The 18,370-nt window shown below is 40.2% G+C and overlaps 1 protein-coding gene across 3 annotated transcripts in view; it reads right to left on the reverse strand.

The window, feature by feature from the left end:
- Positions 1-18,370, reverse strand: part of tbc1d22a (TBC1 domain family, member 22a) — a 168,997-nt gene that overhangs the window by 59,966 nt on the left and 90,661 nt on the right. For all 3 annotated transcript variants that reach the window (XM_085387797.1, XM_085387796.1, XM_085387795.1), the window contains one exon: positions 8,459-8,565. In XM_085387797.1, coding sequence (XP_085243923.1) covers positions 8,459-8,565 — 107 coding nt within the window. The remainder of the gene's footprint in view (positions 1-8,458; positions 8,566-18,370) is intronic.

The following is an 18,370-nucleotide window of genomic DNA, read 5'->3' on the forward strand; positions in this document are numbered from 1 at the left end:
GAACTTAAATGACCAGCATCTACATCTGAACCTGTTTCCCTAATTACCTAAAACTATTAACAGAAACCACATTTCTCACTTATGTAACTTCTAAGAAATAAGGTCATTGAAGAAAGTAGACCGTAACCTGGTCTGTCCATGTCTCTTGCACAATTCAGCTCAACATAGAAGCAAACAATAACAGCTATTGCAACATTGCTGTAATTAAAGTGGTACTTTCATAGCCTTCCTTTAACACAAAAACCCACAAAAAAATTGTTGCAAATCACTTATGTGATCGTTTACAGATGAATGGTTTATTTAGAGAGTTTGAGTAAGGATTAAAAGTTTATTGTAGCATAGAGACAGCACTACTGAAGGTTACTAATGATCTTTTAATAGCTTCAAACAAACTGTCCTGTGCTTGTCTGGATAGACCTCAGAGAAACATTAGATACTACTGATTGCAAAGGTTTATTACAGAAGCTGTAACACATGACTGGGATTAAAGGATATGCACAGTGCTGTGTGTGCTATATTAGAAAGTTACGAATGGTGTTCCACAGGGCTGTGTGCTAGGACCACTTCTATTTATGTTATTTAAAAAACAAACAAACAAAAAACAAACCACACCGCATACATTTCCGCTGCTATCCAGATGATACTAAGCTGCATTTATCAATAAAGCTGGTAGGCAAACATCAATAGCCTGACAGCAAGGAATATCCATATCGGATTCATCCTGTTGGTCACTTAGCACCTGTCTTTGTTTGGCATTTCTCTAAGCTTTTCTTTCCTCTATTTTTCTTTGCCCACTAACCGGCTGCAGCGTATGAATGCCCCTTCATTGTTCTGCCAGAAATCTTTTCCCGTTAAACAGAAGTTCTTCTTCCCTACACAAGTTCTAAGTCATATGATCATAAGTCATATTATTTTGGAATATAATGTGCAAAATAATACGACTGTTGCTGCAAACGATTGCTATATAATCACTTGTATTACTTCAATTGAGTCTTTAAAAAAGGACATTAAATAGAATGCAAACTCATTCCTTTGTTCAACAACTTTGCAAGAGTTTAATAAGTTAACACTCTTCTATATAGAAGTAAATGTCAGTTAAGTACACTGACCAGACCACATTATGACCACACAGAGGCAAAGAATAAAAACTATCTTGTAACAACTGAGCTGAAATATATTTAGCTGTAAATAAACAATTGTTGTAGAAAAGCACTGGATGCAGGAATGGTGGGCAAAAACCAGGATGTGCTGGATCAGGTCTGATCTGTGGTGGCCTGAACTCGTCACTTACAAGACCTAAAGAGTTCACGGCTAATGTCTTAGCTCCAGATACCATAGGACATGCGGTTTAGAAGTCTTGTAGATTCCAAGGTTCAGCAGGTCAGAGCTGTTTTGGCAGCACAAGAAGAACCAGCAGCATATTAGGCAGGGGTGGTTATAAGGTTCTCGCTTATCAGTGAACTCTGACACTGCCTCAGTGTAAGAGCTGGCTTTACATGCCCCCTAATACGATCAACACTGCTCGTCTCCCTGCTAACAAGGTTCTCATCCAGCATCCACCATCCTTATTACATAATTTTTATCCATCCACTCTTTCTGTGTCTGATTTTTCAGTTCCAGTCTGTCTCCTCACCTCTTCTCCTCAGCAGCTGTTACCACCTCCTTTTCCACTGACCCGTCACACAAACAAGTTCAGCTAATTTGATACTACTTAATCTGTCAAAGAATAACAGATGAAGCAGGACAAGAACGTATAACTGAAAATTATTAAAAAAAATAAAAGCAGGTGAATGTGTTCAATCTTAAGTTGTCCTCCAACAGTGGCTACATACACAGGCTCATTAAAAAAGCTTAGGAAACACACAACACACAAACATTCTGTCAAGCATCACACACACACAAACACACCAGCTGGCAGATCACTCCTTGTGTGTGTGTGTGTGTGTGTGTGTGTGTGTGTGTGTGTGTGTGTAGGTGTTGCACTGAGTGACAGCCCAGGTTGACGGTAGGAGACCCTTGGGGAAACCAGAACAGGACATGGCGTCTGGTTTGGTCTGGCTACCGTCTGCTACACGTCATTCCTCGGACCCCTGTTCTCACTCTGGGGAGACCCCCATCTTTACTGCAACCGTGGAAACAGATGGTTGCCTTGACAATGAACGAACACATTACGATTGGATCGTGCACCAAAGGATGAGTTGGAGGCAGCTCATGCACAGTAGTAAGAGAGGGAGCGTTTGACCGTTTAATATTTTTATATTTCATACCATTTCATTACTCTTTATTTGGTCATAACTTAACTGCAGAAGCATTCATGGGACCAGGGCTTGACAATATATAGTTTCCTCTGGAAATGATCAACTTCAGCATACAGTGCACGGTGTGTATATAAAATCCTGAAAGTGCTGAAAAAGCTGCCCAATATTATTCCTGCTGAGACTTTTAATAAAACTTTAATAAACTTTAATAATCCATTCACGACTCCACAAGAAGGAGAAGTTAAATTTAAAGCACCAATGCTGTGCTTGATGGGGGGCAATAAATCTACATTTCCAAAGTCTGCATCATAGCACAAAGTAGCATGTCCAAGCATGGCACTTTAACCTAAAAGGGGTCAGAGACATTTTCATGCAGGACCTCCATTTGTCAAGACAACCGCTGAAGTATTAACAAGTTCACATCCCAAGGCGAAATTAAATATCTCAAAATTAGGTCCTGTGCTGGGAAAATACATTTAAGAGCCTGTGCTGCAAAAGGCATATCTGCAGAATTAGCATAAAAGGCAGGTTTTCATCTGCTGGCTTTAAAACTGAGAGCCCTCAGGGGTGTGCTGGCGGAATAATGGACTTTTTAAACTTTTTGACTTCATTTCCCTCGCTGGGCATGGCAGGTAAGACACAGGCTCCCTGGCTGTGCAGGGGAGCCACATACTGTAGCTGCTAGACAGCAAGAGATGCAGGTGGGAGCTATCTGTGCTGTAAAATGACACATATTAAATTACTCAGGCTTTGACTGACTGTTTTTATTGCAACATTAATAATATATTATGGCCCAGGATTAAGAAGACATGTTTAAATCAACAATGCAATATTAGCAGAGATGACGGTTTCATTTAGATTCATGGAAACAGGAGATATGGAACAATTTTAACAAGTTAAATTAGTAAAGTTAGCCAGAGGCGCTGTCCAATTTAGAACAGTGTAAGGCTAATTGGCTGCTAGAGAGAGTGGGGCAACAGGCAGGCAGTCTAACAGAGTTGTGTGTCAACTAGTGAAATGTAGCCATTTGTAGAACCTATTTTCTTTTCAAGGAATACATAAATTCATTGTAATTCTTACAGTATTGTGAGGGTTCATGTATTATCTTAGAGATCCAGGCAGGCTTAAAAACACTTTATTCGTATGACTAGAAAATCAAAAAGTAGCAAATTTAGGCCCATTTGAACAATTTCTTCTAGGTAAGTAACTCAGTTAATTGTGTCATGTTTCGTTCATTATGTCAGAAAAATGTTAGCTGTCTTTTCCTAATTGCTTTTCAGTGGAGATGAAATCAAAGAAAGATGTGAAGGATAATATCAAAAAACTATTAGATTCTTCAGTCCATATATTTAATACCATTCTGTTTAATGCAGGATATATGCAGTATACATGAAAAAATATCACTTTATGATCAAGGTTGATCATAAATGAGAATAAAGTATAAAAATTCACAGCAGCTAAATGAGCATGAGCGCCGTCCACTTGTATTTCCCGTTCCTGCTAAAGAGATGATCCCTCTTCAACTCCTGCCTCTATTAAGCTTTTCAGTGTATCTTAAAATTAAAGACCATCATAGAAGCTGACAACACAGCAAAGCCTAAATTGAAGGCACAACCAGAGCAAACTGAAATAAACTAAAACCTTGACTTAACTTTATTTTAAAAGAGCAAATCATTACAAAGTGCTTCTGAGAAACACTTTGTGAGAAGCAGATTTTAGTAAAGTAGCATAACAGGTTTAACACATGAGAGCTCAAAATGTAACATACAGGGAGGTTCTAACTTTACTCATATATTAGTGGGGCAGATATATCAGCCGTTATGAGCTATTTGCCATATTGGTATGGTATTTATAACAGCTGGTGAATGAAAAGTAGAAACACCTATCAACTATGGTATGATTGATGTTGATGTTGCATAATCTGTCCACCAGATGACAACTTCCCTACTGGCAGAAGACCAGAAATACAACCAGCTGATCCAAGCAGAGTCAGGAAAAGAGCAAATGAGGAAACAAGGACTTGTTGTGAACATAAAACAAATATTTATTTATTTTTAATTGCACTGACGCATTATCTTAGTAAGTAACAGTAACAGGATTTTTAAATCAAATATTGGTATTGGTCTAAAAAATCTGATATCAGTCGGCCCGTAGTTTAAGCTGGAAAACATAGCAGGCTTTTACATGATGTCTGTCACATTGATGTTTGCTTTTGTGAACCATCAGCTCTTATCTGTGCAATGGTATTACTTCCTTTCCTTAAATTAAAGAGTGGGCCAGCGTATCAAAACCGTAGGAGACAATAAAAGAGGCACTGGAGAAGCACTTTGGACTGTGTGCCGTTATATGGTTGAGGCAGTTGTAAATGCACACAAGTACACAAGTGCGCATCCACTTAACAGCACTTAATAGGTCACGCCAAGACTGATAAATATCAATCCTCAATCATTTAACCATCAAACTGCCATCAAAATCAGAATAGCCTGGATCTCTCCAACCTATCTTTCATCCCAGCATGCTCTTTAGAGGCGGGGGCTGCACTGCTGCCAATTAAAACTGCAGCTCATTAGAGAAGCTGCTTAAGTGAATTGACAGCCAAAAATACTCTGTTCACTTTTAGGTGAGAGAGAAGCGTGGTGGTGAAGTACTAAAACCAGAGCTAATGGCCAATTTACAGTTTTAAAAAAGTATTTCCACTGTACACCAGGTAATTACATAAAATAGCAAGAAAAGCACACCAGCTGTGGTTCATGGATGGATGGAAGAAGACACATTTCTCTTCATGAAATTTCCCAACCATTTAGTGGTTTTCAAACATCCCCATTTAAAAGTTTATTCTGCATTGTTATGCAATTAAACTTTAAACACTTTGCACCAGTTGGTTCAAAACAAGTTGACACCAGTGTGGCACAGGCTCCACACAAAACACTGGAAATATAAGGTGCTTAGAAGGCAGCTTGCAAATGTAATTGCACAGACAAACTCTGCCACCCGCCAACCCTGGACCCCCACCTTCATGGCCGCAGTTAAGTGTAATAGTGTATAGTGGATGTGAGAGGGTCTAAGACGAGGTCAGAGCAAGGATCACCAACTAATTATGGCGCGGAGGCACTCAGCCTCCGTCAGATTGTTTAAAAAGCATTAGGGGGGAAGCATGGGCTTCCCTGGTGCATTGCACATAATTAGTTTGGAGCCAAGGTCACAAACAAACACAAGCGTGGGGACAGCCATACACATACAAAAACATACACAAAGACACACACTCTATTCTTCTCTCTTACTTCCTCTGCTCTGCAGCTCTCTGTCTTTCTCTCTCAGGGGCAACAAGGCCCAGCGTCTATTAATTTCCTGAATGAATAGCCTACCAACTGATAGTTATTTATGGACTTTGTATTTAAATATGCTCCTTAATACGAATTACCTTTGGTATTTGATTAACACTATTTTCAATGCACAGCTGTATCTATTAAACAGCATGGATAAACATCTGTTAAGATATTGCAGTCTTTTCTTTTTCTGCCTCAGAATGAGCCTCTGGAGGGTGACGGAGCAGAGCAGTAAGCATGATCGGCATGCCTAAAGGCAATGAGTCTGTGTTGTCTCATTTGACAGAAATCTATGCGTTTTCTTGTTATTTGTGATAGATCACAAACAAATTTGGCATCACAAAAGACAGTGATGTGTGATTCATAAGCTGCAGTGATAATAATAAATGACTACGCAAAAAATACAAAACGAGATGTGCAAGATGCAGGGTCCATAAAGTAGTCCTAAATGGGGGTGAAGGGGTGGGGGGGGAGACTATCTTTATAACTGCATTTAAATAGAAAACAGTTGCTAATAAATTGAGGTTGTGCTTTTTCTGACTTTGATGGTCAAATATCAGGTAATGAGCCAACTGCTTTAACCGCACAGAGGCTCAGTTTAAGTGCAGCTTTTTCAGTCGTCTGGCAGCACACATCGTTCTGTGTACAAGTGTGATATTAGGCGGGATGTACAACAGTTTAAAAATGAAACACTTCAGTTAATCTGGATGTATCCAGTTAACCTATTATCCATGTTAGTGATACTAAGGTGCGTATTGCCACTGTAGCTACACAGAGACGCCTGAGGAGACGCCTGACTTTGGTATCATTAGCATCTCAAAAGGAGCTAAAATGCTGCTGCTTTAAGATGAAGGGAAGTGGGCTGGCTACTTTTTTTTGATAGCACAAATGACTTTTCAAAGATTTTAATCTTACAACACAGCAAGAAATAATAAAACATATATAATATATATTTCAAAATGGATGCAGAATTGGGGATGCTAAGCAACAATGTTGCTATTGAGAGCAAATGTACCGCCAGCCCAGGCAAGCACATTTAGAATTGACAGATGGCTCAACCATGACCGCTGAGAGCGGGTCGATTAACAGAGCTCGTGGGCAAGACGGTTTGGGAAGAAATGATGAAACAAAATGAATTTTGGTGATGTGGACTGTATGCAATTATCTGGCCTCCAGACACTCGGGCACGCTTTAGAATATGCAAGACGATCACATTTCTGAAACCCACACAGAAAGACTGTATGTAATGCTTACACAAGAAGTCCTGCCAGCTTTGCAACAGAGAGGAATACCAGCCCACCAAAACGCTGTAACATTCCACACCGTCTGTACAGCCGATTATCTCAGCCGTTATTTTATGCACGCACACATAGCAGAAGAAAATCATGCTGAAGAAAGAGTTATGGTGTAAAACTTGCCCTATGTAGTGGAAAGATGCAATTATTTTTCAAATTAATGGTCTATAACCAAGGAAAACAGAGGAAAGGTGCCGTTAGGTGGGATTTATGGTCTGTCCAAACTGCGTGTTGGATGGTCAGATAGTGTTGCAAATCCCCGCTCCATCCACATTGCTCTAATGTCAGGTAGCTACTGGCTGAGTCGTCCATTATGTGCAACCCTCCGAAACCAAAAATTCACAAGCAACTACCACGCTGTATGGAGATTAAAAAGAAGCTGAGCATTGTCATTCTCTTTGAAGGCTGTTTTGGACTTGTTAATCAAATGTTCAACCAAAGCATAATTAGTGTTATATTTTACTGATGCCATGTCAAGCCACTCCTTCATGAGAGCTGGGTTTTCAGTTCAACTCTCAGCAGGACCATCTGGGAGTGACCAGAAGATGTAATATAATCCAGTCCAGAAGTCACATTAATAAGAAATGAGGCAACAAAACTTTATATCATTAAAAAAAATGGTAAAAACAGGAGTTAACTGTAATGAACTACTGGCTTATTTTAATATTGTTCATCTTAATTAACATTTTTATTTCTTATGTTTTCTAATTGGTTAAGAATGAGCTTTTTTTACTTCTTTGAACATTGTCTGGATGGTTTCTGTGAAGTTATAATACAACTTACAAAACACAGTGTAGTGCATCTACGAACAGCTTTTATGAGTTATAAAGTTATTTATAAAGCCACGAAAAAACAGCTAATTTTAGGCACTAAAATAAATTGGTTAATTAAAACAATTATGGCTTGGTTTAAAACTTACTACTTTAAAACCATCAAAAGTCACAAAGGTATGTGACATCTTGGAATGAGGATGTTATGTTTACTGGTGTCATCAGTATATAACCCTGAGCATCTCTTGTAAGCTCTACATAACTCAAGTACAACATGCAATCAAGAATGAATTACCTTTCATTAAACAAAGTTATGATGAAAATAAACAGATTTTTTGACATTACTTTTGATTAGTGAACATTATTAAAGATCATTTCATTGTTTTGATTCATTAACACTAACTATACAAATCAACTATTAACTGATCACTTATCAATGTAGTTGTTGGTAAAAAAGAAAAAAAGAAAAATGAGACTTTTCACCACAATTTGAGCTCTTTTTGTGTGTTGACAAATTTCTGATTACAAGATGCGAAACTGTGGAAGAAGAGAGGACTTAAATGTTAAACAACAGGTTAAACAACAGGTAGCTAGCTAACAAAAGCTAGCCAGCTGACAGATATCTGATGTCTTGTCAAGAGATTAATATGTGAACACCCTTTCAGTTCTTCCATCTCTGCTTAGAGTGATGACTAAAGAGGATCAGTAATATGGTAAAGCATCTGTTACTGGAAGTTCATGTAGTGGCTTTAAGACCTATTATTGAAAATGTTGTGAGGCAACCTGCACAGGCTGAACACACAGCTTACCTGGATCCCGTCCAGCAGTTTGCTCATGCACCAGAAGCTGTCAGCCTCAATATTCCTCAGAGCCTCTTCCTGGAGACTGGACACGTCAAAGTTTTCCACTTCCTCCTCTGGAGAAGACAAAATGAGAACAACGACAGAGCGTAAAGAATTTGCTGCTTATGGGAAAGAGACTGACAGATAAAAAGACAGTGAGACGGGCCAAAGAAAAAGAAGGGAAGTTTAAAAAAAGACAACAGGAGAAAACAGGAGAATTCAGGGGAGAGATATGGCGAGCAATGCCAGGTTCCCAGCACAGCATGGGCTCTGCCATAAGCCTGTCACCATAAACCCTGACAGGGGAACAATACAGCCATAGGTGCATGGGGAGGACTAATTCAATAGGGAGAGTAGGAGCAGGAAAGAGGTAAGTGGGTGGGTTACGAAAGATGTAAGGAAATGAACGAAGACGCTGACAAATTGGAGCAAAGGTATGAAAGGGGGGATGAAGCAGTGAAGACGGTGTGGAAGGATGTAGGAAGACACTAAAAAGAGGCCTATTAGAGCAGCCTAATGATTATCATCTTTGAACAGCGGTTCAACCTTTCCCGTGGCTTCTTTGAACATTTCGAAAATATTACAGAGTTTGTGCACAAAGGACAATTTGTGCTTTTCATGTTGCAGACAGCATGAATGTATTTAACATATTTTTTCCAGAAAAAATAGTTTTACTAGTCAAATTTATGCCAATAACTTGGTATTTGAAAGGAGTTAGACCTTTCAATCTTTTATCTTAGCTGTACGTCTATCCTAAATGTACCATTTTTAAACAGTTCAGTATTTATTGATGGATTCAGGGTTTTCATATGACCTTTGATGTAAACTCCTACTGCAGTGAGTTCAAAGGGAGCTGTGAAAAGCAAGGTGAAGGAGGTCAGGCGAGCTGAAAGACAAACAGTCTGCACATAAGTAAAGCAGAATTATGTTTGGAGATATATTTTTAAACACACTGCAGGGCTGAACAAAAGAAACGATTCCTAAGCTGCGAGCACGCCGAGTCCCCAGTCATCTCCAGTGGGTGACTTCAACGATGGGTGTCATCAGATGTCATTAACGGCAGTAGTGTGTGACGGACTGCAGGGGCTCTGACGGGCTTCTGACAAGCCACTGACAGCCAGTGGAGAGGAGATGGGACGAGACTGATTAACAATGATCTACAGAGAGAAAAGAATGAGCGAGAGAGGGAGACAGAGAGAGGGAGAGAGAGAAAAAGAGCAAAGGCAAAGACAGAGAGTGTGTGTGTGTGTGTGTGTGTGTGTGTGTGTGTGTGTGTGTGTGTGTGTGTGTGTGTGTGTGTGTGGTCATATAACCAAAACACTGGTCTACATATTTGTGTGAGTTCCTATTAAACACTCAAATACACATACACGCAGGTCCTGCCAGCTCTGCCTGGTATCCTTGGCAACCTCAGTGGAATGTTGTCAAGATTGTAATGAGCATGCTCCGTCTGACAGACAGACAGACGGACAGGGAGCTGGCTTTGGGCCAGGGCTACAAAGCTGCTAACAACTACGCTGCATGCTCGTGTGTGTGTGTGCTGTCTCATTTGTCTTGTCTGCTTAAAGTCAGGTAAGGATGGACAGAATGTAGAGCGAGAGGCTATGCTTCCTTCATTTCAGTGAGGTCTTTCATCCCATTACATCAGTACATGTCAACGTGTCCAGTAGCACAGAAATCTAATTTTGTTCACACGGCTACCAGATCTTTAATACCAGATATGAAAGTCGTCAGAGGCTTTTTTTTTTTTCTGATTAGATGACAGTACAGTTTATTTTACTCCAATACTTATAATGCAAAAAAAAGAAAAAGAAAAGAAAGAAAAGAGAGAGGAGACGTACTGCAGCCAGAGGGCAGACATAGCAGTCATTATTTGTGCAAACATACAGAGATATAATCTCATAAAATCCCATTTTTGGCAAGAGATCAAAAAAAAAGAAAGAAAGAAAGACAGACAGAAAGTAAATCAGCAATGAGAAGTGTAAACATATCGAGAGAGGAAGAGGTCACCCACTGAGGAAATGTTACCACTCTGAGACATCTGATGAGATGAGAACTCAACATTTTTCCTCAGCTTAAATTGAGGCCACGGCAGAAGTCAACTACAATCAACTGGACCTAAACACAGAGTATGAGCAGCTGCTATAACAGAGCAAAAGTACGCAACTTTACATCGTCTACAGCGATGCAAGAAACAATAACTTTAACACAAACTCTCTAAAGAGGGAACACTGCACAGACAGATGTTACTTACGGCTGGGTAATATGGCTAAGTGCCACTAATCCTAAAGTAAGTAATTTAAACAAATACATCAGAAACTTCACCTTTCTTGTGATATTTAGTTTTAAATTCCACAGAAAGAAAACCAGCGAACCTAAATGAACCAAACCCGATGACGGGGAGCCACAGAGGTGAGGATAATATATGCTGGTGGATCATCAGGGAGCACGGTTTGTAGACTAGTTTAATTTTATCAACGGAAATTATTCATGCATTGGCACTGCTTTTCAGCAGCAACAGATGGAACACCAACCATTAAAAAAAGTTTGCCAGTTATTTAGCAACCGCTGGTTTGTTTGGTTTTTTTTTGTCAAAGACACAAATCTGTAACCAGATGACACACAACACAACTACAACTGCTGCTTTGAACTGCAATTTCCAGGTTAATTATTCAAGACGCTGAATTCTGAAGAAGACAGACTCTTAAATTAGGTAGCAAAGCAACCGAGACAAAGGCAAACAGACGAGACAAACACCCAGCGATAAGACTAAGGTGATATATCCCCTCATATTTCCAACATCAAACCTTATGTGTCACATTTGTTATGACTCTCAGAATTCTAAGTGCAGGCCTGTTATGTAAAAATTACACAACTGGGGAAAGCATTATGCTGGTTTTGTGCAGCTGGGACAGCACGGGGAGTGATCTCAGAACAGCAAAAATGTGCGATCTTTGTGTAAAAATGGCTGACGATGTTACAGCACAGGCATCTTCTTGGGCTGCAGCAGTTCTGAGCAGTGACAATATTAAACCTGTAGCTGAAAGGCTCACCGGTACTTGCATGGTGTCACTGCTGATTATAACAAGCTGATGAAAGCTCCACTGCTTTAGTATTCTGAGAGTCCCTGAGTATCCCAAAGCCTCAAATCAGTCTTTGTCGTGGCTAAGGTCTATTTGTAGTAGACAAACCTCGACTCTATGAGGTATAGAGTGTGGCGGTTGTACTGGAACTGGGCATAGTTCATCAGAATAGCAAGAACACAGAAAAGTGCAGGCAAAGAGGAAAGAGGAGCAGTGCAGCAGGAGTACACTGAGGACTCAGTGTGGCTCTATCACAGGGCTACACTGCCCCACATGGATGAATGCTAAACAGCAGCCAAACCTCAGGTCATTTAATCAGTTTTATTGTCAGGTAGTCCAGACAGCTCTTTTTGTTCAGTGTTGAAAAGATAAAAGAATCAAAGCTGTGAGCTAAATGTCAGATTATTTAAAAATCTGTAGCTGCCTCACTTGATCTGCCTTCACAGTAGCAGCAGTGTGTTTTGCTAACACTGGAAATACAATGCAGATGGGGGAAAAAATGAAGAGGAGGACCATTAGGCCACCTTTAACAGGTAACAGACTGTAACAGTTGACCTGTCATCAAAAGACGGTTTTGCTAATCACTTTCATATAATCCATGCCTCAGTGGAAATTCCTTTAAGAAACTCTCTTGGTGATTACTCCGGGAGCTTTTCCTTCACACCAAGGACCAGCTGACAATACATGTCTGGGACATGATCCGTGTCTCTGGAGAAATGTTTCACAAATAAGAGCCAGGGGAATTTTTGGAAGTTCAGGCCTCAGTGAACTTCACATCAGTGACTGAGGGTTTTGGCTGCTTTAGTCCTGTGTGAGTCCTGCCTGCACAATAATCTTTTGCCAAATAGTATTCTCAAGTTCTTCAGAGGCAGAGTGTCAGCTGGTAAAAGAGCAGGTCTGACATTCACCTTGGTAGGAGATTAGAACTAGTTTGATACAGCCAACTCAATGAAACACAGTGGCAGTGTACACAGAGAAAACTGGCATTTTGTGATCAGACTGGCAGAGCAGCACAGCGCACACAGACTGCAGACTTGGCGGCCCGGCCAAGGAGCCGGCACACAAAACTGCACACGCACAAAACAAACTTACACGACAATAAAAGTGATTACAGAGCAGTAATTGCTCTACAACTGGAGACCATTTTGTGAGGGGATAACACAAGCCACGACGGGGAGTTATTAATCCATAAAGCTGAATTACTACCGTGATGTACAAAATAACCACCTGATGGTTTTATAATATTAAGAAATTTAAGTGAAACTGTATCCTAACGAGACTCAGTTATTGCAAAAAAGTGTTTTGTGAGGTCAGAGTAACTTGAGTCTCAAAACACACTGACTAATGTCGATGTCAGTAATAACAGCAGAGCTTCTGGGGGAAGGCCTGGGGTGTAGCCAGTAGATAATTGGGCCAGGATTTCCTCTGGTTATCTGACCTGCAGGTAAGCAACTACTTGTGCACCTGTCAGAAGGACTAAAATCAGACTACAAATGGAAACCAGACAGCTTCAGGTGCTAAAAAGTAATCTCTACCTACAGATTCTGAATATTCATATGGTAGAAGGTCTACCATTGCTAGCTGCGACCCAATAAAATGCTGTTTAAGCCTTCTTTGGGAAAGTCTTCCACAGCAGGAACGTGGTTTGTCAATCAGCTGAGAAGGCACAAGGCTGGAAGTGTTGGGGCTAAGTAGCAAGCAACAACCAAACCTTTGTAGACTCCTAAATGAGCCCCCCGATATGCTGAAATATGATCATTATTAATCCAGTGTGGGCCACTCAGGCAAAGCCTGGCTTCAACAGCACATTTTGTACCAATTCCCCTCGAGGCTTTTATGAAATGTCACATTAGCGACGCTAACAGCTGACTATCAAAACCCGATCACTCAGTCCCAGTGAACAGCTGTGTCAATTTTCAAGGAATTCCTTAAAAAGGTGTTATGTACACAAACACTGTCTTTTATGTGTTGACCGTTTGGGATGCACATAAAAACATAATGTGTCGGGCCCTGGCTGTCAGCGAGGCAGAGACATAATGTTTGAAAGGAAAGTGATACTCGGGCATAAAGACACAGTTATGGCCGGACATGTTTCATTTAGTATTCTAAACTGAATGACACCCATCAACCCAAAGCTGGGGTGATGCCCACGCACATAAATCCTCTCACACAGCCTCCTAACCTCTCGTGCATCAGTTTCTTTTTTCTCTACTCTCCCTCGTCCCTCGTTCTCTGAACCTCTCGTAGCACAGACGTTTGACACCTCTTCTGTTGCTTCCCTTCCTCTCCGAGCTGTCGCCCCGACTCGCTCTTTCACCCCCTCCCAGCTCTCCACCACTACTGGCCCAACAGCCAGTTTCCTGCCAGGCCCCAGGGCTCATTTCCTGTTTGTCATGGCGCAGGGGGCAACTTGTCCAGAGAGACCAACTGCTTGGTTGCTGCCAGCTGTGAGCACTTGGCACAGCTTGGCATGCTGAGCTGGGTTACACCTCCAGAGACTGAGTGCAGGCACCTACATACACAAACGCGTGCACGCGCGCAAGCACACACGACGTGCTCGCTCGCGCCGGTGCTGCCATCTGCCCTCTACAACTACGGGCCACAAGGTAACGTGATGTAAGATGATAAACGAGCCAGTTTAGCCTGATGTAATCACAAAGACAGTGTGTGTGCCGAGTGAGAGAGCGGGTACGTGTCCATGTAGACAGCAATTGGCAATAAAAAACAGTCCCGTTTGACAACCTTCTGCTGGTTCAGATTAATTACAAGCAAACCTGAGTTTTGTTTGGCCAAAGAGAGATAAAACCCAATTGGCTTTAATAAGATTTCAACACCCAAAGCTTACAATATCACATAAAGTGCTGCAGTCATTAATTATCATTTACAGCACTGGTTTGAGGTTCAATCTAATGAACCTAATGGTTTACAATTTGGATGCTGAATCCAAACATGTCACAATCCACTTTTCACCCTCAGAATGACACCCCAGTGACACCGACGAAAGGCTTCGAACTAAAAAAGCCACACCTTAGCTGCAAGTTACACTGATGATTGTTCAAAGTCCCTGCCTGTCACTTTGGCTCTAGCAACAACAACAAAAAAACAAAAACCCTGCCACTTCTTCTCTGTGGCACAATTAGTCTGATAACAATGTTGTTAACGAGAAGAGAACATTTTACAGAGGTGCGATTCATACTGCTAGATAATTAAGAAGAGTGTCACCCCGGAAAACCTGATAGTCTCACCTTAGTGTGAGCAAACACACATACAGACACGCATACGCACAAAATCACCGGAGATAATAAAATTATGGCAGTGTGTGATGAGAAGATATGAAAACAGACAGCTGGAGGTGAAGGAAGAGTGAACAGGTCGAAGTGATATGAGCTGAGGTAAACAGAGGAGTGATTAATTGAATAAATTAAATAATTTATTATAAATAAATTAACAAACTATGATTTTCGGGGGGGTTAGGAGGCATAGAAATTTATCTGAAGTCAATAAGAAGTCATCCACTGGCTTAATTTTTTGGGTTCTTAGAAGTTACAATATTTTTTCTTCAAAGTACACTACTAAGCTTAGTGAAAGCGCTGAACTTCAGCCTCACCAATGATAAGATGAATCTACACAATCACTTAACAATGTTCTCATCTTCCCACTATCTGCACTGTAAGCCCTGTGTCCATATATCAACCAGCAGCCCCCAAAGCTCTTGGCAAGATAATCTAAGTCCTTGACATCAAATGGAATACAGCTATTAATACCATATCTGCCTATGTGTGCACACATAATGATCCACTTTGCCGGGGGTAAGATGGTGTCTTGTATGAGAAAGCTTAAAGTGTTTAACGTTGAGCAAGCGTCACATTAACTGTTTCTACTGCTGTCTCTGTACACGCTACAAACCTACAAGCCCTGCCCAATACCAGCGCTCCGCCAGCCCTGTGGCGCATTTCTATAGCACAGATGTGTGTGTGAATCAACAGGCGCGCAGCTGTGTAACCATGGTAATGCCAGAGAGATGCAACATTGGCTGGGGTGAGGTTTGTGCTTTCCGCCACAGTGTTCTAATTCCACAATAATAGCATATGGTTGGTGGTGGTGGTGTAGGTGGAGGGGTGGTGGTAGTAACGGGGACGGGCGATCAATAGCACAAATCATAGCTGAGGCGACACAATGGTTCCTGGTAGGGCTTACAATTCGCACACTCTGCAAGCGTTGTTACGTGGCAGGCAATTTTATTAAGAAAGCAAAGAAAGGTTTGCCAAACAATACACATCAATTTGTCTCTTAAATCACCCAGATTTGCATTGTTTTAGTGAGTTCTACCAAAATTACTGGTTGGATAATCACTATTGTTGCTGCTTAGAGGTGTAATCAACAAATTTGCACATGAAAAGTCCAATTCAGCTTGTAAAGTCAGCTTCTATTAAAGGGAAAAATATCCTGATCATTTCCCAAGGGTGAAGTTTTTTGGAATTTTTATTTTTTTTTAAGATTCAGGAAGGCTTTTTTGTGTTGTGTGGGTTTTTTAAAGGGGTAGTTCTTTTATGAGGAAGACACAGCCTAATTAAAGGCAATTTTAAGATGCACAAGACAAATTTTCACCATTTTTGTTTTTTTAATTTCTTACGTGACTCGATGAACTGCAATATTAGAATCTCTTGTACGTCATGCAGTATAGTTTTTTTTCAAAAAGGACTTGAAAAGTTGTCCTACTTTTCTCTTTGTTTGTTTATTCATTTATTTATTTATATGTGCACAAAACCCATTAATAACATAAAAGGAAATGTCTCGTACCAGATTTAGCTATGAGGTCATTTCCATCTGCAGTTTCTGGGCAGAAAAAAAGATAAAATACTGTTAAAATTGATCAGCAAAAGCACAAGATAACAGACTACAATTTCAAATTGCAAACTTCTAGGATTTACAGTTGTTGCTGTTTCAGACTATGATAAGTAAAACATAAACTGGTGAATCATATTTATGTCCCACCAATCAGAAAAATGAAATGCTGCCTTTCCCTGAGCCACACTGAGCAGTAATTAGAGATGAGAATAATGCAACTAAAGCATTGTTATATTTATACTTTATATTTATTATAAATTGCATGTACATTTTGGATTTGAACACATTTCAAAACATGCAACAAGGGTATAATTACCACTGTGTTGCATCACCTGGCCTCTAACAACAGTCTGTAAGATTTTGGCAACTGAGGAGTGCTTCTGAAAGCAAAAGGTTTTTTTCATTCTTGTTTGATAAAGGAATTTCAAACGCTCAACAGTTTGGGGCCAAATGTTATGTGCCAAATGTTTTTAATGGGTGCCGGTTTAGCACACAGACACTTTTCTTCTGAGGCATCCTGTTGCAGTAAGTGCAGAGCGTGGCTTGGCGCTGTCTTGCTTCATCTGGGTGGCAGCATATGTTGCTCCAAAAGGAAAATATATCATTCAGCTTTAATGGTACCTTCACAGATGTAGAATTCACCAATACAATGTGCACTAATGCACTCTCACACCATCAGGGATGCTGGCTATGAACCTCGCACTAATAACAACCCTAATGGTCCCTTTACTCTTTAGCCCATAGACCATTTTAAGCATTTCTATTTTTTTCTTTGCATAACAGATTTTTAATCACACTGATTTTATTACAATTTTGCTATTTGCTATTTACCCAGGCAAAACTATATGAATGCCTTTATACCCTTGTGTTTTTTATGTTTTCAACGATGTCACACCATTTTTATTTGACCAGCTATTAACATTTTTTTTTATTATCATTATTTTTACATAATGTACTTTTATAACCACTGCCCTGTATCTATAAGCAGGGTACGTGTAATAAGTCATACTTTCATGTAAAAAAAAAAAAAAAAAAAAAAAAAAAAAAAAAAAAGAGTCTTTAATGTAACCAACAGGTGCAGAGAAAAAAAAAGAATCTCTACTTCTGCTTAATTTGAGCTGCCTGCTTTTACAAACACATGAAAATTACTTGATTGGATAAAATGTCCAATCCACTCAAGGCATAGTAAATGTGCCTGCCTAATGTGTGATTTGGGAAAGTTTCATGACATGTAATTGAAGGATCAGTCCATTAAGTCATTAGTGTGTGTAATCTGTGGCCTTTGTTTAGGGGGAAAAAACAGAAGAGAAACAGACTTTCCGAGGGGCAGCAGACACAATTAAACACGCAGCAGCAGACACAAAGCCAAAACACCCAAAATATGTAAATGCCCTGCGCTGCATAGACAAACATCTGTGCTGATACACACAAGTAGGATTTAACTTAACACCATTTTGGGACGGGGGGGGTTTGCCTCTGCACACTACCACACTGGATTTTAAAACAAAATCTGTCTCGTATAATATTCACTTGTATTCACATGTCTTCAGACCTCACATTGAGATTTGCAGTGAAGATATCGAAAGCACACTAGGATTCAACTCCAGATCTTGTGATTGGACAGTGAACTGTCCAATCACTTTTACACCTCTGAAAATGGAGGACTATGCTGTAGCTAAAAGTTTGCACAGTGATCACATCTTGATTTTTTGATTTTAAATCCTCTGTATTGATGAGTAAAGAAAAAAATATCCTCAATAAGCGGTGCCGTTTCCAAACACTTACGTGTGCAAGGGTTAGTGTGTTCATGTTAAAATGCAACTGTGTGTGCATGTTTGCCTGTATGTGTCTCCACACATGGTCATGATGCAATCGAAAACACCACGCACCACCAGCAGCAGCATGGTAAGATGACTGTTTCAATTGCCTCCAATTGCATCAGGTCAAG

This window comes from Rhamphochromis longiceps, linkage group LG17, assembly GCF_057381845.1.
Source record: "Rhamphochromis longiceps isolate RC_006_pf linkage group LG17, R_longiceps_female_GT1.1, whole genome shotgun sequence".
NCBI classification, from domain to species: Eukaryota; Metazoa; Chordata; class Actinopteri; order Cichliformes; family Cichlidae; genus Rhamphochromis; species Rhamphochromis longiceps.